Below are 24621 nucleotides of genomic sequence, written 5' to 3'. Positions count from 1 at the left end.
ATTTAGAAAAGTATTCATTTGTATGTTTTTCCCTTAACCCCATTCACTCTCTCAGGAATGCACTGGTGAAAAGAGCAATATATTTTTTTCTTCATTACTCAGTGAGGAGACTGCTCTTCACACACATAGTGACCGAGAAATTGCTCAGTAAATGCACAAAGTTTGAGAGATAACTAAGTACTTACTCTTATCTGTACACAGATCAAAAGCAGGTAGTATACACAGATGATGAATTATGTAATTTCATAAGAAGATAGAGAAATACATTTTTGAAAATTGAATTTCTGGGGGCACCTGGGTGGCTCAGTTCAGTTGAACATCTAACTTCACTTCGGCTCAGGTCATGATCCCACGGTCGTGGAATCAAGCCCCACATCAGACTCTGTGAGGAGTGTGAAGCTTGCTTAAGATTCTCTCTCTCTTCCTCTGCCCCTCTCTCTGTGCTTGCTCATGTGCTCTAAAATTAAAAAAAAAAAATGAAGTTGAAAAAAAAAAGTACTATCAGGGTAATAAATGTGTTTAAGTAGGGTATCGCGCAAGAATGACACGGTAAAAACAAAAGTTGCTCTGATTTGGTCTGGCTTGCGAATAGGTTCTATTTTCTCATTTTTCTACCTGGTAAGCCCATTGAGTAAGAACTATTTTGGGGTCTCCTGCCCAGGAATCATTGGTGTCCCTGCCTTTTGCCTCCTGCTTTCCCAGAAGAGACAGGAATTTTTCCTGATCTAGGTTTAGGCCTAGAGAAATCTTAGGGTAACAGGGATACATGGCAGGAAAAGCAGTAGCCACAAAGGGCGATGGCCTTTTTGTCAGCATGGGGCAAAGGTGAGGAGGAAAAGCCTGAGCCAGGAGGAGGTGGATAAATATTTGTGAACATATGTCCTTCACTGTTTTCAGAAGGGCCAACTTTTTTTTGGCTGGAATGAAGAGAAGGTGAGTTCTAGAAAGCTGTCATTCAGATTAGAGAAGCACCGAGGAAAGGACGTGTTCGGACCATCTTATTCCTCTGGCTTGTTTCTGGAGCAGGTGAGGACTGCCCACAGTTTGTAAGGGTGGGGGCAAAGTTGTGTCCAGGGTAATTAAAGTTTCCAAGGGCAGGGCCACTTCCAAGCTCTGACCAGTCTTGGTGTCTCTTTGTCCCAAGCCTTCCCTACTTCCCAACCCGAGCACTTCTTTCAAGCAGGGCTGTTCCTGCTGACCCACCATGATCCAGGCTGTGCTGCTCCTTTGCTGTGTCTTTTTTTTTTTAAGATTTAATTTTTTAATTTAATTTTAAATTTTTTATACATTTATTCTTGAGTGACAGAAAGAGATAGTGAGTGGGGGGAGAGGCAGAGAGAGAAGGAGACATAGAATCTGAAGCAGGCTCTGGGCTCTGAGCAAGCTGTCAGCACAGAGCCCGACGTGGGGCTCGAACCCACAAACCACGAGATCATGACCTGAGTTGAAGCTGGACGCTCAACCGATTGAGCCACCCAGGCGCCCTTTAAGATTTTATTTTTAAGTAATCTACCCAACATGGGGCTCAAACATAGCCCCGAGATCAAGAGTCACATGCTCTACCAACTGAGCCAGCCAGGCACCCCTTTGCTGTGTTTTGCTGTCCTCGTTGGCAGTCTTCCCAAGAAATGTCCAGAAAGGGGCCCTGAACTTCCAGCCATCTTTGACAAAAACTGGGCATTCTCTGAAAACACTCTCCATCCAGATCCCTCTCCCATATCTCAAGACCTTCCAGGATCTCTTGCATGCTACCCACTCCATAGCCACTCTGCCTGAGTACCTATCCTACTTAGCTGTGGGGGTGTCCCTGGAGGAGGTTGGCTGCCCAACTAAGGCTCACATTCTGCAGCTTCAGCTTGTTAGGATGGGAGGAAAGGACATCAACTGAAACCCTCATCCATGAAAGTAAAAAAGCAGACAGAGGAAGGCATTGGCAATACAAAGTTTATCCTGAGGGATCTGGGGGATCTGGAGGGAAACTTGGATAAATCCAACACTCAGCTATTTACCCTGAGGGATGTATTGATGGTGGCAAATACACCCACTGGTGAGGCAGGTCTACCAGCCATCTCCCATGTTGCTGACACAGTTCAAAGAATTTGCTGTCAATATCCCCTAGAACTGCAGGAATAAGTCTTGGGAACATGGGGAAGGATTGGGCAAAAAGCTGAAGCAACCCCTAAGGTAAGAAAGGACCTCTCAATGTCTATGGATGATGACAATATAACTTATCAAATGTTCCACAGTTATTTGGAAGTGCTTTATGGAGAAATTGATTCAGGAATTTGTCTAGGTGTACTTCAGATATTCAATGCCAACTAAGAAACAAGTGTCTTTTCTCAGGACTATGTTCAAAGATGGGACATGGTAAGTAGTTAGAAATGTAGCAGATCGCTCAGGACAGATGTATGCTCTTTATTTCATGCCAGTGCTAAAACACATGTGACTGGTGTTAGCCTTGCCCCTCTCCACTTAGAAAGTCCCAGCCTCTAGTTGTTATTCCATTTTGCTTTCCTTTTCTTTTTCTTCAGTCATCGTATACTGTGCATGTAATATGTACTAAGCATGAGAAGTATTTTAACCTTTTTCTCATTCATCCACCCTGTACTAAATCCCCAGCTAGATAGATGCTGTAGCTCACTAATTTAATTCTTAACTGAAAAGAGAGACAAAATAAAATGGGGTCTTAGGTATTGAGGTCGAGAGTGTGACAAGGGGACAGGGTTTGAGCAGCCAATACAAAGGACAACTATTTGCAGAGATTACATCTCTTACCGGTTACGGGGGAAAGCAAATCTTTCCTTTCTTCATGGGGCAGAGAAGTGGGCAGAACTGGATTGAGGAGCAACCAAACCTACCAAGACAAACTCACTTCTCGCCTGGACTGTATGGTAATTTGGGGTCCCCTATAAACGGATGGTAATAAAGCAGAGGAAGTCTCTGGTGACTTGAAGATGGGGAAGGCCAGATGGGAACAATTGGGCTGCATTTCCTATTTCTGGGGCCTTTACCTAAAAATAACGGAAGCTTGGAGATGATGGCTGGAGGTGTGCCCCGAGTCCTGGGCTCCTTTCAGACCACAACCCTTAGGGAACTGGTTTGTATTTTTCTGGTTTGTCGCCTCTCCAGTGTACTGTTTCAGACATGTGTGGCCTCAGATTCATCACGATACAAGTTGAGCTGCTTTTTTGCTACCTCCTGCTGCACCCTGTGGATGCCATTTCATATGGAAACCAGACAAATATTCTGATGCACCTTCCCTCATCCTTGAGGTCGTGGCCACCTTCCTCAGACCCTTTGTTCTGCCAGACCCTGCTCCCAAAGTCCCTGCCTGGCTTCACCCACGTGGCCCCTCTACTCAAGTTCTTGGTAGGCTTGCCACTGCTGATCACCCTGGAGAAAGCTGGCTGCCAGGCTGATACCTGGGCCCTGCAACTTCAGTTGTATCATCAGGGGGGTGTGAAAGCTACACAGATCCTCATCCGGCATCTTCAAGGGCTCCAGAAAAGCAGAAGCACAGGGAGGGCAGTTTCAGTGGATGCCCTGGCCTCTGCTCTACAGCTGTTGACCAGGGAGCAGCCGGGCCCACAAAGAGCCCAACGATCCCTACCCATCAATGACTGTGAACAGGAGCAGGAGCAGGGTGTGCATGATATAGTCCAGCTGTTGCCAGGAGTGGGAACCTACTACAACCTGGGCACAGCTCTGTATTATGCTGCTCAGAACTGCTCAGACAAGGCCAAGGAACGAGGCCAAGATGGGGTCATAGATATGGGTTATGACTTTCTGATGACCATGGTTGGGTTATCTGGGGGACCCACAGGACTACTAATCAGCGCTGCACTTAAACCTGCAGTGAAGGTTGGGATTCAACAGTTGATCCAGTATTACTATGTGAATGAAGCAAACACCCCTCTGCCAGAGATCAGTGAGGAGACCTGGGGGAGGGCTTTAAATGTGAGTGACCTGGAAGAAACAACTTCCAAGGCCCTTTGACCTTAGTGTCGCACCATTATTAATTCAGGGCTTATTTAATAGCTATGACTTATGCCATCTTGAGATGGCGGTCTTGGGATGTAAACGGTGGTCCTAACAGAATGAACAAATCTAATATTTTGACAAGCTGTAATGTGTGTTTCTTCAAAATCCAAATCTCTGGTTTGTTATCAATGAGGAAGGCAGTGCTGTAAAATGCAGAGTTTTTTTCTTTTTTAATGTCTATTTATTTTTAGACAGAGACAGAGAGAGCGTGCAAGCATGTGCATGTCCAGGGGAGAGGCAGAGAGAGAAGGAGACAGGATCCGAAGCAGCTCTCTGCCCTGACAGCAGAGAGATGGATGCAGGGCTCAAACTCATGAACCGTGAGATCATGACCTGAGCCGAAACCAAGAGTCTGTTGCCTACTGAGCCACCCAGGCTCCCCCAAGTACAGGTATTTTATTTTTTATCAAAAAATTTTTTAATGTTTGGGGTACCTGGGTGACTCAGTCGGTTGAGTGTCTGGCTTTGGCTCAGGTCATGATCTCACAGTTTGTGAGTTCAAGCCCGTCAGGCTCTGTGCTGACAGCTCGGAGCCTGGAACCTGCTTCAGATTCTGTCTCCCTCTTTCTCTGCCCCTGCCCTGCTTGTGCTTTGTCTATCTCTCAAAAACAATAAATAAACATTAAAAATAATTTAATTTTTTTAATGTTTGTTTATTTTTGAGAGAGAGAGCGAGCGAGCACAAGCAGGGGAGGGGCAGAGAGAGGGGGAGACACAATCTAAATCAGGGTCCAGAATCTGAACTGTCAGCACAGAGCCTGAGGCAGGACTCTAACTCATGACCTGAGAGATCATGGCCTGAACCTAAGTCGCTTGATGGACTGAGCCACCCAAGCGCCCCAAAATGCAAGGATTTTAAAGTTTGGGGTTTGGAGGCAGAGGATTTGGATTTCAATCCAGCCTCCACTTGTAAGAGCCTCAATGATCCCTGACCAGTAACTTAACTTTTCTCAAAGTTCAGTTTTTAAAATGTCTAAAGTGGGGCGCCTGGGTGGCTTGGTCGGTTAAGCGTCCGACTTCAGCCAGGTCACGATCTCGCGGTCCGTGAGTTCGAGCCCCGTGTCGGGCTCTGGGCTGATGGCTCAGAGCCTGGAGCCTGTTTCGGATTCTGTGTCTCCCTCTCTCTCTGCCCCTCCCCCGTTCATGCTCTGTCTCTCTCTGTCCCCAAAATAAAATGTCTAAAGTGGTGATAATCATTTTCACCTGGATGGCTTTTTGTGGAAATGAAAATGATACAATGAACCTCAAGTGCTTAACAATATTATTTATTGTAAATAATATTATTTACAATATATTATTTACATATTTACATATTACATTTACATATTACATAATATTACATATTACATACAATATTTATATATATTTACAATATATTATTGTAAATATTATTTATTACTACAGCTCCTCCCTTCCTAGCCCAAAGGGTCGAAATTCCGGTCCCGCCTCTTATGGAACAGAGCCTGCAGTGCCCAGGGCTAGTCTCGGTTTCGCCGGCTTGGCGCAAGTTCTCGGAAATCAGCTGTTTCAGTCCTGGGCTATTACGTTAATTGGACTCCTCCCTCCGCGGGGCAGGGCGTACTCGAGCTATCCCATCAATCCCTGGAGCTGGAAGTGTGATCTCGGGGCCGCTTGTCCCGCCCCACCGGGGGGAGGAGTTGTGGCACCGCCAATGAACTTGGAAAAGTTGGGCTGAATGGCAGTTAGCGTCGGGGTTGCCAGGCTGTGTTCAGCCGGCCACTCGCGCCAGCCTGCTACAAGGGGGAGGATCCGAGGGGCGGGCCGAAGAATGAGGGCGGGGCGCGATTGCTGGTGCCTGAACTCCTTGGGACCGGAAGCCTTGCCCTGAACCGCTGGAGAGAGCAGGGGCTGAGACCCTCGCCAGGTACAGGCCCAGAGTGCGCGCCGGGGTCGGAGTGCAGGCGCTAGTTCCTCTCTGGGAAGGGCGGCAGGCCCCGGCGGTACGTCCTGGAGTGGTAAGTCTTCATTCCGGGGTTGAAATAGCTGTCCTGTGCTGCATGCTGAATCTCCCCATCCTGTCCAGCCCAGCTTCCGAACTCTTTTTTTTTTTTTTAAACATTTATTTTTTTTGAGAGACACAGAGCACAAGCAGGGGAAGGGCAGAGAGAGGGGGAGACACAGAATCCGAGGCAGGCTCCAGGCTGTGAGCTGTCAGCACAGAGCCCGACGCGGGGCTCGAACCCACAAACTGGGAGATCATGACCTGAGTCGAAGTCGACGCTCAAGCATCTCAGCCCCCCAGGCGCCCCACAGCTTCCCAACTCTTAACACCCACCTCCCCAGACTCCCCTGCAGCCTCCGATACCCGTGTTGCATTTGTTCAGTGCCTTAGCCAACGATTTTACCTTCCGGTCTGTGTTAGTTTTGATGCTCACTGTAAAAAAAAAAAAAAAAAAAAAATGTCCAAAGGTAGGTATGATTTAACATCTTTCTTTGCTAAGTATAAGGGACAGGGGCGCCTGGGTGACCCATTCGGTTTAGCGACCCACCTTGATTCTCTTGATTTAGACTCAGATCATGATCTCAGGGTTTGTGGAATCGAACCCCAGGCTGGCAAGACCAGAACCTACTTGGGATTCTCTCTCCCTCTCTTTCTGTCCCCTCCCCTCCTTGTGCTCTCTTTCTCTCAATATGAATAAGCATTAAAAACAGAACAAAAACAAAAAAAGGGACGGAAAAACGAAACGATTTGCCTAAGGTTACATACAACATGCAATTGTTTTCTGAAAAGCTGATTGAGCACAAAATATGTACCTAAGAGAATGAGGGATAATTGGAAAAAAAACGTAAGTGTTACAGATTTTAACCTTTGTATTTGTGATTTATTTGGGAAGACTATGGATTTTGTTGTTGTTGTTGTTGTTTAATATTTAAACCTCAGGGTTTACTTGACACCTTGCTCTTTTAGTACCAGCTGAGATTAGTTCCTTGAGAACTGGGGTTTCTCCATTTTTTTTTTTCTTTTGTTAAGTTCAGTAGGCTTCATGGCCAGCCTAGTGCAGGGCTTCAACTCACAGTCCTGAGATCAAGACCTGAGCCTGAGATCAAGAACTGGACACTTAACTGACTGAGCCACCCAGGTGCCCCTCCATTTGTTTTTTTAAAGCAGTACAGGTATGCAGTTTAAAAAGGCAAGCACTAGTAAAAGGATTAAAACAAAAAATAGGAGCCCCTGGTCAATCATTTCCTCTCCATGTTTTACTGCAAAGAGGTGGAAAAGCATCTCATGATTATTCATACTGGGGGGGGGGGGCGGAGAGAATTTCTCCCACCCCAAACATTTTTCTTTCATTTGTAATAAAATCATGTGACTTTTTTTAGAACACAGATGTATGTAAACACTCTTTTCTGTTAGGCTCAGGCTGCAGCAAGAATAAGTTTTTGTTCCTAAGCAGACAGATGGCAGTGGGCAGGGAAAGATAGGAAGAAAGATTCTTACTTCAGCCTGCTTGGTGACAGACAAAAACCAGTTTTGAGGGAAATTTCTCAGTGAAAAAGCAAACAAACAAAAATCTTTGCTTTCTATGTCCAGCCCACCCTGGTGGGAAAAAAAAAAAAAAAAAAAAAAATTTCTGGGTCTCTCACACAGTTGATAATCTACACGAAAAATTGGAGGTTAATAAGAGTCATAAAAGTATCACAGTCTTAGGGATTGAGTGACCCCTTTCACAGTATTTAAACATTTGGAATGGAGTTCTTCCTACATGGAGAGCAGATTATAGGGTATACCTGTCTCTTAAGAGGTGTCAACCTCTGATAAAGCTTTGGAGCCAGCAGGGATTATGCTGAAATAAATACTTCTTAAAGATTAAAAAAAAAATTTAAGTTTATTTATTTTGAGAGAGAGCGCGCGCAAGTGAGAGTGGGAGAGAGGCAGAGAGAGGGAGAGAGAGAATCCCAACCAGGCTTCTCACTGAGTAGGCTCAAACCCTCAAACCCATGAACTGTGAGATCATGACCTGAGCCAGAACCAAGATTCAGATGCTTAGCTGACTGAGCCACCCAGGCACCCCTAAAATAAATACTTCTGACTCAGATTGATGGTTAAATGCTCCAGCATAAGTGAACACAAACACAAACAAATAAATCCAAAATAAATTCATTGGGGATGATAGATGAAATAAATAAAGGTGGTAGAAATATCATTAATGTTGGTGAAGCTGATGATTCCTGTACTATTCACTCTGCTTTGGTGTGTGTTTGAAAATTATTAAAACAAAAAGGCCTACATATTGGAGCCCTTGAATGGTACTTTCTGGAAGAATATGCACCAAACTGATAATATTGGTTACCTATGGAGAGAAAGGGAAGGGACCAAGATTGGAAGTATGGTCAATGTAGCTTTAATTTTTATTTTTTCTTACCTGTATAATTTTAAATTTGTAGTAATAAGCAATCATGAGACTGTGGATGATTTAGTTCAGCAAAATTTCCAGTTGGGAACCTGCATCCTTCAGACTCAGATCCCAAATGGCGCAGTGGGAGATGCTACAGGATCTCGACAACCCTTTTCAGGATCAGCTACACCAGCTCTACTCAAATAGCCTCCTGCCAATGGACATTCGACAATGCTTAGCTGTCTGGATTGAAGACCAAAACTGGTAAGGACTTTAGGAAGTTGGGTACAGGTGGATGAGGAAAGTGGTTTCCTTCTTCTGAGTCCCCAGGATCTTGTAGACACCAAGGGCAGGAAGGGGTTTGAAGGCTTCAAAAGATAGTAGCAACCCTGCAGAGAGGCTTTTTTTTTTTTTTTTAAGTTTATTTATTTATTTTGAGAGAAAGAGAGTGCAAGGGAAGTGAGCAGGGGAGAGGCAGAGGAGGAGGGAAAGAGAGAATCCCAAGCAGGCTCCATGTTGTAAGTGCAGAGCCTGATGCTGGGCTTTATCTCACGAATCCTTGCGATCATGACCTGAGCCAAAATTAAGAATTGGACGCTTAACCGACTGAAACCAGGCAGCCCCCAAGATTCCAATCCTTGTCATTCTCTGTCCCCAGGCAGGATGCTGCATTTGGCAGTGATGATTCCAAGGCTAACATGCTGTTCTTCCATTTCTTGGACCAACTGAATTATGAGTGTGGCCGCTGCAGCCAGAACACTGAGTGCTTGTTACTACGGCACAACTTGAGAAAATTCTATCGGGACATTCAGGTGCTTGGAGGAACCAGGAAGAGCCAAAAAAGCTAAATTGAAAGGGAGCTGAGTGTAGAGAAGTATGATTTAGGGTACGGAACAGGACCTAAAGATGTAAAGGGATGGGGGCAGATCTGGGGAAAGAGAGGACAAGGTGTGGACTTGGGGGATCACTGGCAGAAAAAAGGGCAGAGTCTAGAAGACCCTGTTAGGAAGACACTGGGTTTTGGGGGACTAGTGGTGAAAAGGGGAAAGACTAGGGACCCTGAGGAGGGGGAAGTACTGGGGTCACTGGTGGGGAAGGTCTGGAGGGGTAGATCATTGAAGACAGTTGAGTTCAATTCTTTCTCTTCCTACTGCAGGCCTTTCCCCAGGGCCCTACCCAGTTGTCTGAGATGATCTTTAATCTCCTTCTGGAAGAAAAAAGAATTCTGATCCAGGCTCAGAGGGCTCAATCGGTAAGAACGATTTGTAGTGATTTTGAAAGCTCCCAGAGTAGAGAGTGACCATGGAAAGGACTCAGGAAATTTGTCTCAGAACAAGAATTGCTCCCCCCTCCCGCCACCCCCCCCCCCCCACCTTCCTCCCTGTGGTATAATTGAAGGCCTGGATTTAAGAGATGAAATGTCAGAATTGAAATGTGCTCAGAGTCTCTTATTTCAGGAACAGGAAGAGCCAGCCCTCGAAGCACCTGCAGAGAGCCAGCAGCATGAGATTGAATCCAGGATCCTGGAATTAACAGTTATGATGGAGGTTAGTAGATGCAGCAAGAGTCAGGGTGGGTAGGGCTCGGCCTGACTCCTCCCACAGAAGCAGCCTCATCTGGGTCTTATCCCCTCTACAGAAGCTGGTGAAATGCATCTGCCAGCTGAAAGACCAGCAGGATGTCTTCTGCTTCCGATATAAGATCCAGGCCCAAGGTAGGCAGCATACTGAGGGGTGGGCGAAAGACAGGTGCCTGCTTGGGGGCCAAGAGAGGAGAAGAGAAAAGCCCCAGTAAGCAATAATCTCCCCTGGCTACTACACGTCACTGGCTACAGTCCTGCTGCCATGCAAAGCTAAAAGTGCTAGGATATGTTATAGAGGTTGGGCTGAAGGTGTGGCTGAGGGACAGCTAGTGAATGTTGGGGGAGATGCATGGAAAACTGCCTTAGCAGGTTGAGTGGGCTTTTGGTTCAAGTGTGACCATTCAGAATTTGTCTGAGGGCTCAGAGGTGCCTGTGCTTTGCTTGGTTCCCCCTTTTCTCCCTTCAAAATTCCCCCCCTCCCCACCTGACTCTGACTGAGGTCCTAGTCTGGATGGGGAGGGGAAGGAGCCCTAGGTCTGAGCATCTGTCTCCCTCCTGCTCCTGCCATTCAGTGAAGACACCCTGTTTGGACCCCCATCAGACCAGGCAGCAGCAGCTTCTGCAGGAAACTCTTAATGAACTGGACAAAAGGAGAAAGGTGGGAGGCAGACAGAGGGAGTGGGTAGCAGGGCATTGGGGTAAATGAGGCATATGGGAGGCCTGGTGTCTTAGCTTTGGCTTCTTTGTCTCTTCATCCCCAGGTGGATGGTAGAGGGTGATGGTAAGAAGTGCTCACCACTCACTTTATGGCTTTCTTAGGAGGTACTGGATGCCATCAAAGCATTGCTAGGCCGATTAACTACCCTCGTTGAGCTACTGCTGCCCAGGTTGGAGGAATGGAAAATCCAGCAGCAGAAAGCCTGCATTGGAGCCCCTCTGAATGGAGGATTGGAACAACTAGAGAAGTGGTGAGAGGCGTCTCCTACCCAGCCCCTGTCCCAGCCATACCGCTGTGCTTTGTAAACTGTAAATTGTGAGTTGTAATGAATTTTCTCATTCATGTAATGAATTGCCTACCTAGGCAAGAGCTATTGCCCTTCTTACTCTCTGCTTTTCCAAATGATCCCAGCTCCCTTGTCTGACTGCAGTGACCCTCTCTTCATTCTCACCACCCAGGGAGCCCAGAGCCCAGGCTTTGTTTTGGTGGAAGTAATGGATTAATCCACAAGCTGGTTTCTCCTTCCTTTTTAATCACCCAAGAAATATATTTTCTACCCTTTTTTTAATTTAGCCACAATGACTATTAATGCTGAAAAAGAGGAAAGAAAATTACCTATTATCTTACTATCCAGATATAACTACTGTAATATTATTATACAAAAATTGAGGGGTGCCTAGGTGGCTCAGTTGGTTGAGCATCCGACTCTTGATTTCAGCTCAGGTCGTGATTTCAAGGTTTGTGAGATTGAGCCCCCACATTGGGCTCCGTGATCACATAGTGGATCCTGCTTGGGATTCTCTCCCTTTCTCTCTGCCCCTCCCCAGCTCGCATGCCTATGTGTGCTTTCTCTCTCTCTCTCTCTCTCTCTCTCTCTCTCTCTCTCTCTCTCTCTCTCTCAAAATAAATAAACTTTAAAAAAAACGTTAAAGACTGTCTCTCTCTCTCTCCCTCTGTCCCTCTTCCCCGCTTGTGCTCTAAAATAAAATAAATAGGGGTGCCTGAGTGGCTTAGTCGGTTAAGCATCCGACTTCAGCTCAGGTCATGATCTCACAGTTTGTGGGTTCGAGCCCTGCATTGGGCTCTGTGCTGACAGCTTAGAGCCTGGAGCCTGCTTCAGATTCTGTCTCTCTCTCTCTCTCTCTCTGCCCCTCCCCTGCTTGCGCTCTGTCTCTTTCTGTCTCAAAAATAAATAAGCATTTAAAAATTAAAAATAAATAAAAAATAAAATTAATAAAATAAATCTCTCTAAAATAAAAAAACAAACCCACAAAAATTGAATCATATTTTTCATAATATTTTGAGAGCTGTTTTTTCTTAATTAAAAAAAGTTTTTTAATGTTTTTTTTTTTGAGAGAGAGAAAGAGACAGAGCACAAGCAGGGGAGGGGCAGAGAGAGAAGGAAACACAGAATCCGAAGCAGGCTCCATGCTCCGAGCTGTCAGCACAGTTCCTGATGCAGGGCTCGAACTCACCAACCATGAGATCATGACCTGAGCCGAAGTCGGACGCTTAACCGACTGAGCCACCCAGGTGCCCCAAGCACTGTTTTTTTAAACTTAGCAGTATATTACAATATTTATCCGTTATTTGTTTATTTTTTTAACGAGACAGGCTGATACATATTTTTTGTAAGATTTTATTTACTTATTTATTTGTTTGTTTAAGTAAACTCCACCCAAAGTGGGGCTTGAACTTACCACCCTGAGATTAAGAGGTGCATGCTCAGTAAACCAAGTGAACCAGCCAGGTGCCCCTACCCATGTTATTTATTTTCTTTTTAATTTTTTTTAATGTTTTTATTTATTTATGAGACAGAGACAGAGCATGAGCAGGGGAGGGGCAGAGAGAGAGGGAGACACAGAATCCGAAGCAGGTTCCAGGCTCTGAGCTGTCAGCACAGAGCCTGACATGGGGCTCGGACTCACAGACTGTGAGATCATGACCTGAGCCAAAGTTGGACGCTCAACCAACTGAGCCACCCAGGTGCCCCCCTACCCATGTTATTTTTAATGGTTGCCTCATAGTTCCCTATATAGAGGTAACAATTTAATTAATGAACTCCTATTTTTGGACATTTAGGTGGTTTTTTAATTTCTTGCTTTTTTTTTTAGTAGGCCCTTTTTTATATTATTTTTTTTTGTGATGTGGAAAAAATAATTGCTTTGTCCTTCAAGATACTTAGAGTGCCTATTGTTTTAAATATTTTCTTTTAAAAAAAAATTTTTTTTTAATGTTTATTTTTGAAGGAGAGAGAGACAGAGTGTGAGTGGGGGAGGGGCAGAGAGAGAGGGAGACACAGAATCGGAAGCAGGCTCCGGGCTCTGAACTGTCAGCACAGAGCCCGATGTGGGGCTCGAACCCCGCACGGACTGTGAGATCATGACCTGAGCCAAGGTCGAACGCTCAACCAACTGAGCCACCCAGGCACCCCTAAATATTTTCTTTTAAAAAATGTTTATTTGGCGGGGGGAGGGGACAGAATCAAGCAGGTTCCACACTGTCAGCACGGAGCCTGACTCAGGGCTCAATCTCATGAACAGTGAGATCATGACCTGAGCTGCGATCAAGAGTGGGACACTTGGGGCGCCTGGGTGGCGCAGTCGGTTAAGCGTCCGACTTCAGCCAGGTCACGATCTCGCGGTCCGTGAGTTCGAGCCCCGCGTCGGGCTCTGGGCTGATGGCTCAGAGCCTGGAGCCTGTTTCCGATTCTGTGTCTCCCTCTCTCTCTGCCCCTCCCCTGTTCATGCTCTGTCTCTCTCTGTCCCAAAAATAAATAAACGTTGAAAAAAAAAAAAAAAGAGTGGGACACTTAACCGACGGAGCCATACAGATGTTCCTTAAATATTTTCTAATAAGAAAATTCGTTATAATTTACTAAAAATAGGGGTACCTGGCTGGTTCAGTGGGTAGAGCATGTGACTCTTGATTTGGGGGTCATGAATTCGAGCCCCAGTTGGGGGATACAGTTTACTTTAAAAAAATTAATTAAATAATATTTTTAAAAAGTAAACTATTAAGAATGAATCACAATGATGTTCAGGTAAATTGAAAACAGGTATATGGGGCTTAGTGTACAGAATCACTATTTGAATTATAGTTGCAAACATATCCATCATTTGTATAGAGGTTGGCAAACTATGATCTAGTGATTTCTTGCTTTTTTCTTTTCAATTTTTTCCCCGAGTTTTTGTTTAAATTCCAGCTAGTTAACATACAGTGTAGTATTAGTTTCAGGTGTAAATTTAGTGATGCCTCACTTCCATACAACACCTAATGCTCCTCTCATCACAAGTGTCCATCCTCCTTAATGCCCATCACCCATTTAACCCATCCCCCCAACCACCCCCTCAGCACCCCCCACCTGCCACAACCCTCACTCAAGAGTCTGTTTTCTGCTTTGCATCTCTCTTTTTGTTTTTTTTACCCTATATTCATCTGTTTCATTTCTTAGATTCCACATATGAGTGAAATCATATGGTATTTGTCTTTGACTTACTTCAGTTAGCAAAACTGTCTAGCTCCATCCACATTGTTGCAAATGACAAGATTTCGTTCTTTTTTATGGATGAGTCATATTTCATTGCATATATTCAACAAAATTTTTTTTTTAAGTTTTTGATTTCTTGCTCTTTTAAACAATGCTACAATAAGTATCCTCATAGCTAGATCTTTATTTATATCCCTAATTATATCTGTAATATAAGTTCCCAGAAGTGGTATTCTTGGGTTGAAGTATATGTCTTTTCTTTTTGGTAGTGTTACTGTTATTGTGTTGATCCTTTGTTTCATTGTCTTTAATAGAACTTTATTGATTTTTCTGATTATAAATATGTGTGCCAATTGAAAAAAATTCAGACAACTTAGAAAAGAAAGTAACAACTACCCATCTGCATAATGTGATGATGCGGAGTTACTCATTGTTAGGGCTTTTGAATATATTTTCATAGATTTTCTCTATGCATATACATAATGTAGTTCTGTTTTAAAGATTTTAAGTAATCTCTACACCCATCATGAGGCTCGAACTCACAACCCTGAGATTAAGAGTTTCATCTCCACTGACTGAGCCAGGCCAGTGCCCCAAATATATATCTATTTTAAGCAAAAGTCAGGTCATATCAGATATGTACTATCTTGTGATTTTTTTAAAATTTAGTATTTTGGGAGGCGCCTGGGTGGCTCAGTCGGCTAAGCATCTGAATCTTTTTTTTTTTTTTTTTTTCAACGTTTTATTTTATTTTTGGGACAGAGAGAGACAGAGCATGAACGGGGGAGGGGCAGAGAGAGAGGGAGACACAGAATTGGAAACAGGCTCCAGGCTCTGAGCCATCAGCCCAGAGCCCGACGCGGGGCTCGAACTCATGGACCGCAAGATCGTGACCTGGCTGAAGTCGGACGCTTAACCGACTGTGCCACCCAGGCGCCCCTAAGCATCTGAATCTTGATCTCTGCTCAGGTCTTTTTTTTAATGTTTATTTATTGGAGAGAGAGAGAGCATGAGCAGGGGAGGGGCAGAGAGGAAAACAGAGGATCTAAAGTGGGCTCTGCACTGACAGCAGAGAACGTGACGTAGGGCTCTAACCCACAAACCTTGAGATTGTGACCTGAGCCAAAGTCAGACACTTAACCAACTGAGCCACCCCGGTGCACCTCAGCTCAGGTCTTAATCTCACGGTTGAGTTCAAACCCTGCATTGGGCTTGGCACTAGGCATGAAACCTTCTTAAAAAAAATAAAAAGTAAGAAAATAAAATTTAATGTTTTGGGGTATTTTTCCATATTAAAAATTTGAGCCTAGGGGTGCCTGACTGGCTCAGTTGGAAGAGCATGTGACGCTTCATCTCAGGTTGTTTGAGCCCCATGTTGGTATAGAGATGATTTGAATAATCTTTAAAAAAAATTTTTTGAGCCTATATGATTTTATTTATTTATTTATTTATTTATTTATTTATTTATTTGTTGTTGTTGTTTTTAAGTAGTAGGCACTGCACCCAGTGTGGAGCTCAGCCAGGTGCCCCTCCTATATGATTATTTTTAATAGTCATATGGTATTCTATGGTGTGAATATGCCATAATTTATATACCCAATAGCAATTTTTCTAATTTTTCAATAGAAAATATTTTACAGATAACAAAGCTATGAACTTCCTCACACATTTGTCTGATTATTTCCTTAGGATATATCTTAGAAATACTAATACTAGTATCTTTAGAATACTACAAATTGTGTGTACATTTTTTAAGGCTTTTGAAAAAATAGTTCCAGGGACGCCAGGGTGGCTCAGTTGGTTAAGCGTCCAACTTGGGCTCAGGTCATGATCTCACGGTTTGTGAGTTCGAGCCCTGCATTGGGCTCTGTGCTGACAGCTCAGAGCCTGGAGCCTGCTTCAGATTCTGTCTCCCTTTCTCTCTGCCCCTCCCCCACTCACACTCTTATGTCTCTCTCTCTCAAAAACAAATGCACATTAAAAAAAAATTCTACACCTTTTGGGATGAGCACTGGGTGTTGTATGGAAACCAATTTGACAATAAATTTCATATATTGAAAAAAAAATTCTAAATTGCTATACCAGTCTGTTTGTTAATATGTAGTATATGATTGGTTTCCTGTCACCACGTTCCCTATTATTATTTTTTGTTATATAGACAGTAAAGTATAGAAGTTAAAAGTATGGATTGTGGGGGCACCTGGCTGCCTAAGTCAGTGAGCATGTGACTCTTGATCTCAGAGTCGTGAGTTTGAGCTCCACTTTGGGTGTGGAGCCTATTTAAAAAAAAAGTAGTACTGATCGTGAAGGTTGATTGCCTGAGTTGTCACATACAACTCATTCCATATTAGTTCTATGACCTTGAGCAAGTCACTTAACTTTTCTGTACTTGAGTTTAATTATCAATAAAATGGGGGTAATAATAGTAGCTTCCTCATAGGGTTGTTATAAGGATTAAATACATTAAGCACTTAGAATATATAGTACATTTCAAGCGACATATGAAAAGTAACTTTATTATATAAGTAAATCTTTCACTAGATTTATATGTGAAAGTGATTTTGATTTTCATTTCTTGGATTATGAATCATGTTGCATAATCTTTTATATGCTTTTGGATTCCTTTTTTGTCCCAATCAGTTTGTTTGTTTGTTTGTTTATTTATTTATTTAAAGTTTATTTATTTTGAGAAAGAGAGCATGAGCAGGGGAGGGGCAGAGAGAGGGAGAGAGAGAATCCCAAGCAGGCTTCACACTGTCAGCGCAAAGCCCCATGCGGGGCTTGAACTCACAAACCACGAGATCATGACCTGAGCCAAAGTCAGACGCTTAACCAACTGAGCCACCTAAGTGCCCCTGTCCCAATTAGTTTCTGATTCTCCACATAGTTCAAGGGGAGCTTCTGGAGCCTGTGTGGGGGGACCAGGAAACTCAGCAATTTTCACTCTCTCTTGAATTCTGTCACCCAGGTTCACAGCTGGAGCAAAGCTGTTGTTTCACCTGTGGCAGCTGCTGAAGGAGCTGGAGGGATTGAGGCACATGGTTAGCTATCAGAATGATCCTCTGACCAAAGGGGTGGACTTTCGAAAGGCCCAGGTCACGGAGTTGCTACAGCGCCTGCTGCACAGGTCTAGCTGCCAGGGAGGGACCTCTAGGGAGGGCAGAAGGAAAGAACAAGAGGAGCCATTCTTACAGTTACTGAGTTATATATTCTCTTTGGATCTCTCTCCCTAGAGCCTTTGTGGTAGAAACCCAGCCCTGCATGCCCCAAACTCCCCATCGACCCCTTATCCTCAAGACAGGGAGCAAGTTCACTGTCCAAACAAGGTTGGTATTTCAGAACTCATTCCTGCTTCCTTTTTCCAGCCCTGGCACCGTTTCCTTTCTGGCTTTATAGATCTTCCCACTCTTATCATCTTCTCTCTTTTCTCTTCAATCTATCTATCTCTTCTAATCTCTTACCTTATTTTTTTCAAATATCTGATCTATCCAGAAGGTTGAGGTTGACTACTTGCCCCCATCCTTCTCTCTTCCCTCTAGATTGCTGGTAAGACTCCAGGAAGGCAACGAGTTACTGACTGCAGAAGTCTCCATTGACAGGTAAGTTGGGGTACATGGGACCAAGGGGTGGCCAGGACATGGGCTGGTGGGCCAGAGGAAACACACACAATAGGGTCTTGGGCCTGTGTTCTTACCCAATCCATTCCTACCTCAGAGACAATAACTCCTAGCTTTTGTTGAGCACCATGTGACATGTAACTTGTCAAGTACTCATCTGTCATAGGAAGCCCATGAGTTAGGTATTATCAATGCACCATTTAAATGAAGAAACAAGGCCAGAGAGATTCTGTCACTTGTGCAAGGTCATATGGTTAGTGAGCACAGATCGGGGTTTGAACCCAGGTCTGTCTGATCCTAAAGTCTAAATTCCTAACTTCTACACTGTTTTGCTTCCTAGTGACTTTTTTTTTTTTCTTTTTTAGGAATCCTCCTCAATCACAAGGGTAGGTGCCTGACAAGGATGCTGTAAACATTTGTGCACTGCATGACCTACACAACCACATGGGGGCAGAGACAAGAAGGAGATTGATTTGGGTGGGATATGGACAAAAGGAGAAGGGGAGGTCTGAAATGAAGTGGAATTTTTGTTGTATTCCTGCTGAGTTTTTAGAATAACTCCTCCTCTCCTCCATATATCTTCCTCCTGGAATAGCTTCCGGAAGTTCAACATTATGACCTCAAACCAGAAAACTTTGACCCCCGAGAAGGGGCAGAGTCAGGGCTTGATTTGGGACTTCGGCTACCTGGTAAGAAGGGCTAGTTGCTTGAGTTTCTAGTCCAATGGAACAGGCTAAGGGAAGTTCCCGGCCTTTGGAAGTCTTGAGGCAAAACAGGGGTTCCAGGGACCCTGGGGTCCCCACTCTGGCATTTTCTCTCCTTCCTCTCAATTCACAGACTCTCTCCGAGCAACGTTCAGGTGGTTCAGGAAAGAGCTGCAATAAGGTGAGGCTTGGGCAGAGGATTGGGGGACAGGAGGAGGAACTTCCCAAAGGGCCCTCTGATCATTATGTCCTTGGCTATCCTAGGGAATGCTGGGTGTGACAGAGGAACTACACATTATCAGCATTACAGTCAAATACGCCTACCAGGGTCTGAAGCAGGAGCTGACAGTGAGTGAAGATGGAGGGCAAGGAGAGATGAAGCCAATTTGGCAGAAGGCATTAAGCAGGGGTTAAATAGAAGCCTTTCAGGGTGGGAAATCCTCTCCTTGCCCCTGCCAAAGCTAGAAACATCACATCCTTCCTCTAACTCCTGTCTTCTCTTCAGACAGACACCCTCCCTGTGGTGATTATTTCTAACATGAACCAACTCTCAATTGCCTGGGCCTCTGTTCTTTGGTTCAATCTGCTTAGCTCAAACCCACAGGTAGGAGGTGGGGCCAAGAAGTAACGGGTGGCAAGGAGGGGTGTGGAAGCTTGGTGTGAGGGCTCTGCTTCTAAGTCATTCTGTCTTCCTTCTGCCCTTGCAGAATCAGCAGTTCTTCTCCAGCCCCCCCAAGGCCTCCTGGAGCTTGCTGGGCCCTGCTCTCAGTTGGCAGTTCTCTTCCTATGTTGGCCGAGGCCTTGACTCGGACCAGCTGAACATGCTGAGGAACAAGCTGTTTGGTACAGACCTCCTTTTTTCTCAGCCTTTCCCCAGCCTTAGTCTCCCCAGCCCTGTGTCCTTTCTGTTCCAGGGACCCTGGCCTTGTCTCCTTCCATTATCTGAACTGTCTGTTGCCCACAGGGCAGAACTCCAGGACTGAGGGTGCATGGTTATCCTGGGCTGACTTCACTAAGGTAACTCGCTGCATTTTGTGCTGCTAGATCTAGGCCCTAGAGCAAACACTAGCCCTTCCCCCCTAATTCCTTCCCGTCACTGGGGCGGGGGGGGGGGGGGGGGGGGGGGGGGGGGGGGGGGCGGGGGGGCGGGCAACTCTTCATCTCTTCCTGCCTTTCTATTCCTCCTTCAGCGAGAGAGCCCTCCTGGCAAGCTACCATTCTGGACATGGTTAGACAAAATCTTGGAGCTGGTTCATGACCACCTGAAGGATCTCTGGAATGATGGGTAAGGCCTTGGTCCGCCTCCCTCTCCCCACCCCCACCTTTCTGCCTTTCTAGGCTTGAGAGTGGACTCTGTGCGCCCTCATGTGGCAAATAGGGAGAGAGAGCAAAAACTGGTGCAAGATCACACCCTCACACTTGGCAATAATAGTCCTAGCCAGTGTTTTTCCAGCATCCATTGTGCTCCAGAGCCTGCTGGGTGCTCTTTATGAATTCTCGCATGTAATCCTCACAACAATGCTGAGTCTCAGAGAAGTTAAAGAATTTACCCAAGGGGTATAGTTGGGATTCAAACTCAGGCCTGTCAGACCACAAGCTTATGCTCTTTCCACTATACTGCCTGCCCATCTTTACAGCACTTTGCCTTTTACGAGGTGCTTTTCATCTACATGGCCTCACTGAATCCTCATACCTCTTACAACCCTAGAAGGTGGATATTGTCAGTAAGGTGAAGTGACTTGGCCAAGATGGAATAGTTTGTAATGGCAGAGTGAGGGCCAAAACCTGGCGCTCTCTCCCTCTACAAGGAGAGGAGAGCAAGGAGGCAGGAGGGCCTCACAGCAGCTTTCTGTGTTTCAGACACATCATGGGCTTTGTGAGCCGGAGCCAGGAACGCCGGCTGCTGAAGAAGACCATCTCAGGCACCTTTCTGTTGCGCTTCAGTGAAACATCAGAAGGGGGCATTACCTGCTCCTGGGTGGAACACCAGGATGATGGTCAGCTGCTTTGCCCTGATGGTCCCACAGCCTGTCCCTTCTCCCCTCAATCAGCCCTTGGTTTCTCTGGCTGTGTCCTGAATCTCTCAGCAGGTTTGGGGTTGGACAGCCAGGGTGGGGAACTCCCAGGCCCAACCTTTTCCTTCAGGCCTGCCCATTCCTACATCCATTCCACAGATAAGGTGCTCATCTACTCTGTGCAGCCCTTCACCAAGGAAGTGCTACAGTCTCTCCCACTAACCAAAATCATTCGCGACTACCAGCTACTCACTGAGGAGAACATACCCGAGAACCCACTGCGCTTCCTCTACCCCCGAATACCCCGGGATGAAGCTTTTGGGTGTTACTACCAGGAGAAAGGTGAGAATCACTGACATATGTCACTGGAATATTGTAGGGATTCTCAGGCATCTACAAATTCTACTCCTTTCTTCCAGACATGGAAAAAATGATATCCAGAGAAGTCAAAGGGTTTGTCCCGGGGACACTGTTAGTTAGTAGGGAGATATGACTCTCAAGACCGTTTGCAATAGGGGTCCTTAGGCTATGTATCCAATCCACTGACCTCCCTGGCTTCCTGTGTATGTCCCCCACAGTTAATCTCCAAGAACGGAGGAAGTACCTGAAACATAGGCTCATTGTGGTCTCTAACAGGTGAGATATGAACTTTTGGCCCATCCTCCGTAACATTTTTCGGCTGATAGAGTGACCCAAACCTGCTCAGTTCGCCTCTCTGACCCCTCCTACTGACCCACACTCTCCAGCCTCTAGATTTTTTCTTGTTCTGCTTGGCCTCTTTCCTCTCTGTTTTTCTGCTGCTATCCTTAGATTGTTTCCACAGGGCTTCCCTGATAATAATAGTCATAATCACTGATGTTAATGGGCTTCTACTTGAAGCATGGTACTAGATTTTTTTTTATAAGAACAGTTTTCTCATTTTAATTTTTATGAGTACCCATCCAAGCAGGTAATGACAGCCACATTTAATGAAAGTGTATTAAATGCCAGGTACTAGGCTAAATGTTTTGTGTTTAAACGTTTCTTATTTATTGAATCTTCATAATAGTCCTGTGAGGTAGACAGGGGTATTACTCTTTTCAGCCAAGAAACAGGTTTAGTGTGGTAGAGTGGCATGACTAAGGTACATGGCTAATAAATGATTAGGTCTGTCAGATTCCAAAGTCCTGCTTATTAACGATCCAACTTCCTCTCAAGTGTTAGAGGTGGTATTGTTCCCATTTTACAGATGATAAATCTGCAGCTCAGAGAGGTGAAGATCTACCCCTCTAATAAATGATAGGATTCAAACTCTGGCAAGCCTGACTCCAAAGCCTGTGCTCTTAAGCCCTCTGCTCTGTTGGACTAGACTTCTTAGACTAGAGACAGTCTCTGCTTGCTCTGCCATTCCCCACTTCACCTAAGTAATCAAGCCCTACCCTTTTGTCTGTACTGTGGTATCCAGACAGGTGGATGAGCTGCAACAGCCACTGGAGCTGAAACTGGAGCCAGAAGTGGAGTCACTGGAGCTAGAGCCAGGATTGGCCCCAGTGCCACAGCTAGAGCCATGCCTGGAGTTAGAGCCGCTGCTGGCAGCAGGCCTGGATCTGGGTCCAACCCTGGAGCCCATGCCGGAGTCTACTCTGGAGCCCATGCTAGAGCCCACACTAGATGTGGTATCACAAAGAGTGTCAGAGCCAAACTTGGGACCAGAACTGAAGCTGGAGCCTATTCCAGACCCTGTATCACAGGCAGTGACAGAGCCAGAGCCGGATTTGCCCCATGATCTGAGACACTTGAACACCGAGGAAATGGAAAGTAAGTGATGAGATGGGGTTGGGGAAGAGGGGACACATTCCCTTTACCAACTGCCCTCCCTTACCCAGTATAGAAAAGGCTAAGCTCTAAGCTTCTCACTGGAGGGACACTCATTTGTGATTCCTTTTATTAGGAAATGTACCTGCCTCTCCCTTACCCCACCTAAGTGCCTTCTCAGGCCCTACCAGGTCTGTGCAGCCATCCTCCCTCATATTCCCTGCTGGGTCAGGAACTCCTTACCTAAGAGCAAGGCCTGACTTCTTTCTCTGGACTACCTAGTTTTCAGGAACAGTATGAAGATCGAAGAAATCATGCCAAATGGTGACCCGCTGTTGGCTGGCCAGAACACTGTGGATGAGGCTTACGTCTTCCACCCCAGCCATTTCTACACGGATGGGCCCTTAATTCCTTCTGACTACTAGGAATTACATTTCCTCTGTTCTTCCTGTATCTTTTGTCCCTCCTACCCCTCACATCATGCTGTGCTCTCCAAGGATGGAAAATCAAGCATGTACCCATTCTTAGCTGGTTAAGTTAACCCTGGGTTTTGGAGTGGGAAGTAAAAGCATACTGTGGGTAAGGAAGGGGCACTAATGAGTCAGAATAGATGTGGGCCATAGCTCTAACTAGGATCTTTGAGGCCATCTGCTGTTTTGGGAGGTATAGGGGTTCTGAGGGTAGGGCAGGACATTTAGGAGGTACTTGGAGGGCAAGACACTTGGAATGGCTGCTTTCCAGTATGGAAGGATGTCAACATTTGAATAGTTGGTAAGACTAATGTGGTGGTGCCCACTAGCATTGGCCATCAGTAGGGAACAGAGACATGTGATAGGATTCCATTTCTCTCTTCTGGTTTCCTCATGTCTAAAATAACCTTTTCCTTCCTTCTTCCTTTCATTCCTGATTTAAGTCCTAAATTCCTTTGTTTCTTGCAGAGACTGAGACCTTTCTGCATTAGCCCACCATGTGAAGAAAGGAATAGGAGGTAGACCTCATTTTCTTACCGGTCTCCTCTCCTGTACCCCCAAGCTGGCCCCACCCATTCCTCCCCTTAAAATGATCCTGCCAATCTAATATGCCTGTGAAGCTTTGCACAATCATTTTACTCTGTCCAGTCTCCACTTCCTCACTGCTTAGGAGACAAATCACTTTTGGAGGCCAGGGATGGTAGAGTTGCTGGGAATTTAGGAATCACTTTTTATAGTATTACATAGAGTCTGGTATTTTTACAGAGGAAGAGATGCCCTGGATATTTAGATATTTAGAAATATCTTAGATATTTCTCTATTAAGATAACCATCCCTTCTTTTTGTACAATATATTGTTGATCTGAAAGGAGAGTTTCTATTCCTTGGGTGTAGACCTGGGCAAAAACTGGGTTCCTGGGACTTAGAACCTTGAATATTTATCACAGGGCTCACAACCTCACACCATAGTTATTCCCAGGGAACCCCATTGCTCTAAAATGTGTTTCCAAAATAACTTGAGATGTAATGAAAGTGAGGCCCTGTACATGTGGCTGTTTTCTGGCTTATATTTCAGAGGAATAGTCTTGTTTAGAAAGAGGCCCTTCTGAGCAGAAGTGGCTAATAAACTTTGTGCTGACTTGGAAGTGTTTTGTCTCTGAGCTTCTTTTCTTTTCTGCTCACAAAGACTGATGTCCTTGGAGACACCAGCAGGCCATGTAGGACCAAGATCAGCAAATCATGGCCTGTCTTCCACCCACCCCAGTAGGCCCCTTCTGTTATGTTTTACTTCTTACCTCCATGTTTAGAACAGCCTTTCCTGTCCCTTAGATTCCTCCAGGGGGGCTGTGAGCTATATATGAGTTGGGGGGTGTGGTGAGCAGTTCTATAACTAGCCCATTGTCACTTAGCTGATTGGTGACAAAGCCAATATATAAACCTGGGTCTGTTTGACTCCAAAACCCATACCTTTTTAACGTTGTGACTCTGGAGAAAAGGAAGAGAAGTGATCACATTAACCCCTTCCCCTTCTCTTTGTTTCAAAAGTAGTTTATCTCCCCTTGGGTAGTCAAACCCTCTGATGGGGTCCACAGATGTCCATAAAGGGAGAATCCCATTAATTTAGGGGATTTACTGCCATCTTCCCAGAATGCCTTTCCTGGTCAAAGCAGCTCTGACTTTTGATCCTGCAGTGATTGGGACTCCTGTCTTTGGCCAAATATATTCTTGGCCAAGAAAGTAAGGAGTAATAAGGTCAGGCAGTAAAAGGAGCCACATTTAGGGGCCCAACTTCCTAATTTCAATCCTTTGTAATCCCATTCAGCTTGTTTAGC

At 45.2% G+C, this 24621-nt stretch overlaps 2 protein-coding genes across 5 annotated transcripts; both read left to right on the top strand.

The window, feature by feature from the left end:
* The first annotated feature begins 917 nt into the window (after nucleotides 1–917).
* APOF (apolipoprotein F) lies at nucleotides 918–4119 on the top strand. Of its 2 annotated transcripts, XM_045464565.1 has the most exons (3): nucleotides 918–1026; nucleotides 2819–2891; nucleotides 3130–4119. In XM_045464565.1, the coding sequence occupies exons 2-3, from the start codon at nucleotides 2889–2891 to the stop codon at nucleotides 3994–3996; spliced, it is 870 nt and encodes a 289-aa protein (XP_045320521.1). In that variant the 5' UTR covers nucleotides 918–1026; nucleotides 2819–2888; the 3' UTR covers nucleotides 3997–4119. The 2 variants fall into 2 exon arrangements, with proteins under 2 accessions (XP_045320521.1, XP_045320522.1); XM_045464566.1 differs by lacking the exon at nucleotides 2819–2891 and having other exon boundaries at nucleotides 925–1026.
* Nucleotides 1002–23934, top strand: STAT2 (signal transducer and activator of transcription 2). 3 transcript variants are annotated; one of them, XM_045464561.1, is made up of 24 exons: nucleotides 1002–1026; nucleotides 8449–8663; nucleotides 9058–9211; nucleotides 9556–9651; nucleotides 9857–9946; nucleotides 10038–10113; nucleotides 10554–10639; nucleotides 10801–10949; nucleotides 17158–17316; nucleotides 17423–17515; nucleotides 17729–17788; nucleotides 18172–18192; nucleotides 18402–18495; nucleotides 18644–18691; nucleotides 18775–18858; nucleotides 19016–19114; nucleotides 19218–19353; nucleotides 19475–19527; nucleotides 19701–19795; nucleotides 20371–20507; nucleotides 20685–20867; nucleotides 21104–21161; nucleotides 21970–22322; nucleotides 22602–23934. In XM_045464561.1, the coding sequence occupies exons 2-24, from the start codon at nucleotides 8533–8535 to the stop codon at nucleotides 22742–22744; spliced, it is 2598 nt and encodes an 865-aa protein (XP_045320517.1). In that variant the 5' UTR covers nucleotides 1002–1026; nucleotides 8449–8532; the 3' UTR covers nucleotides 22745–23934. The 3 variants fall into 3 exon arrangements, with proteins under 3 accessions (XP_045320517.1, XP_045320516.1, XP_045320518.1); XM_045464560.1 differs by lacking the exon at nucleotides 1002–1026 and adding an exon at nucleotides 5811–6017; XM_045464562.1 differs by lacking the exons at nucleotides 1002–1026; nucleotides 9058–9211 and having other exon boundaries at nucleotides 8549–8663.
* The last annotated feature ends 687 nt before the right edge of the window (nucleotides 23935–24621 follow it).

The sequence above is a fragment of the Leopardus geoffroyi genome, chromosome B4 (assembly GCF_018350155.1).
Source record: "Leopardus geoffroyi isolate Oge1 chromosome B4, O.geoffroyi_Oge1_pat1.0, whole genome shotgun sequence".
Taxonomy (NCBI): domain Eukaryota; kingdom Metazoa; phylum Chordata; class Mammalia; order Carnivora; family Felidae; genus Leopardus; species Leopardus geoffroyi.
Note: the sequence above shows the minus strand (reverse complement) of the source record. Positions and strands in the feature narration are given on the sequence as shown.

Bases quoted from the DNA above. Each gene is read 5' to 3' on its own strand.
- STAT2 (XM_045464561.1), top strand. From the start codon at position 8,533: ATGGCGCAGTGGGAGATGCTACAGGATCTCGACAACCCTTTTCAGGAT. The intron at 9,652-9,856 runs GTAAGAACGATT...CTCTTATTTCAG, and splicing joins AGGCTCAGAGGGCTCAATCG to GAACAGGAAGAGCCAGCCCT. The intron at 18,496-18,643 runs GTAAGAAGGGCT...CTCAATTCACAG, and splicing joins TTTGGGACTTCGGCTACCTG to ACTCTCTCCGAGCAACGTTC.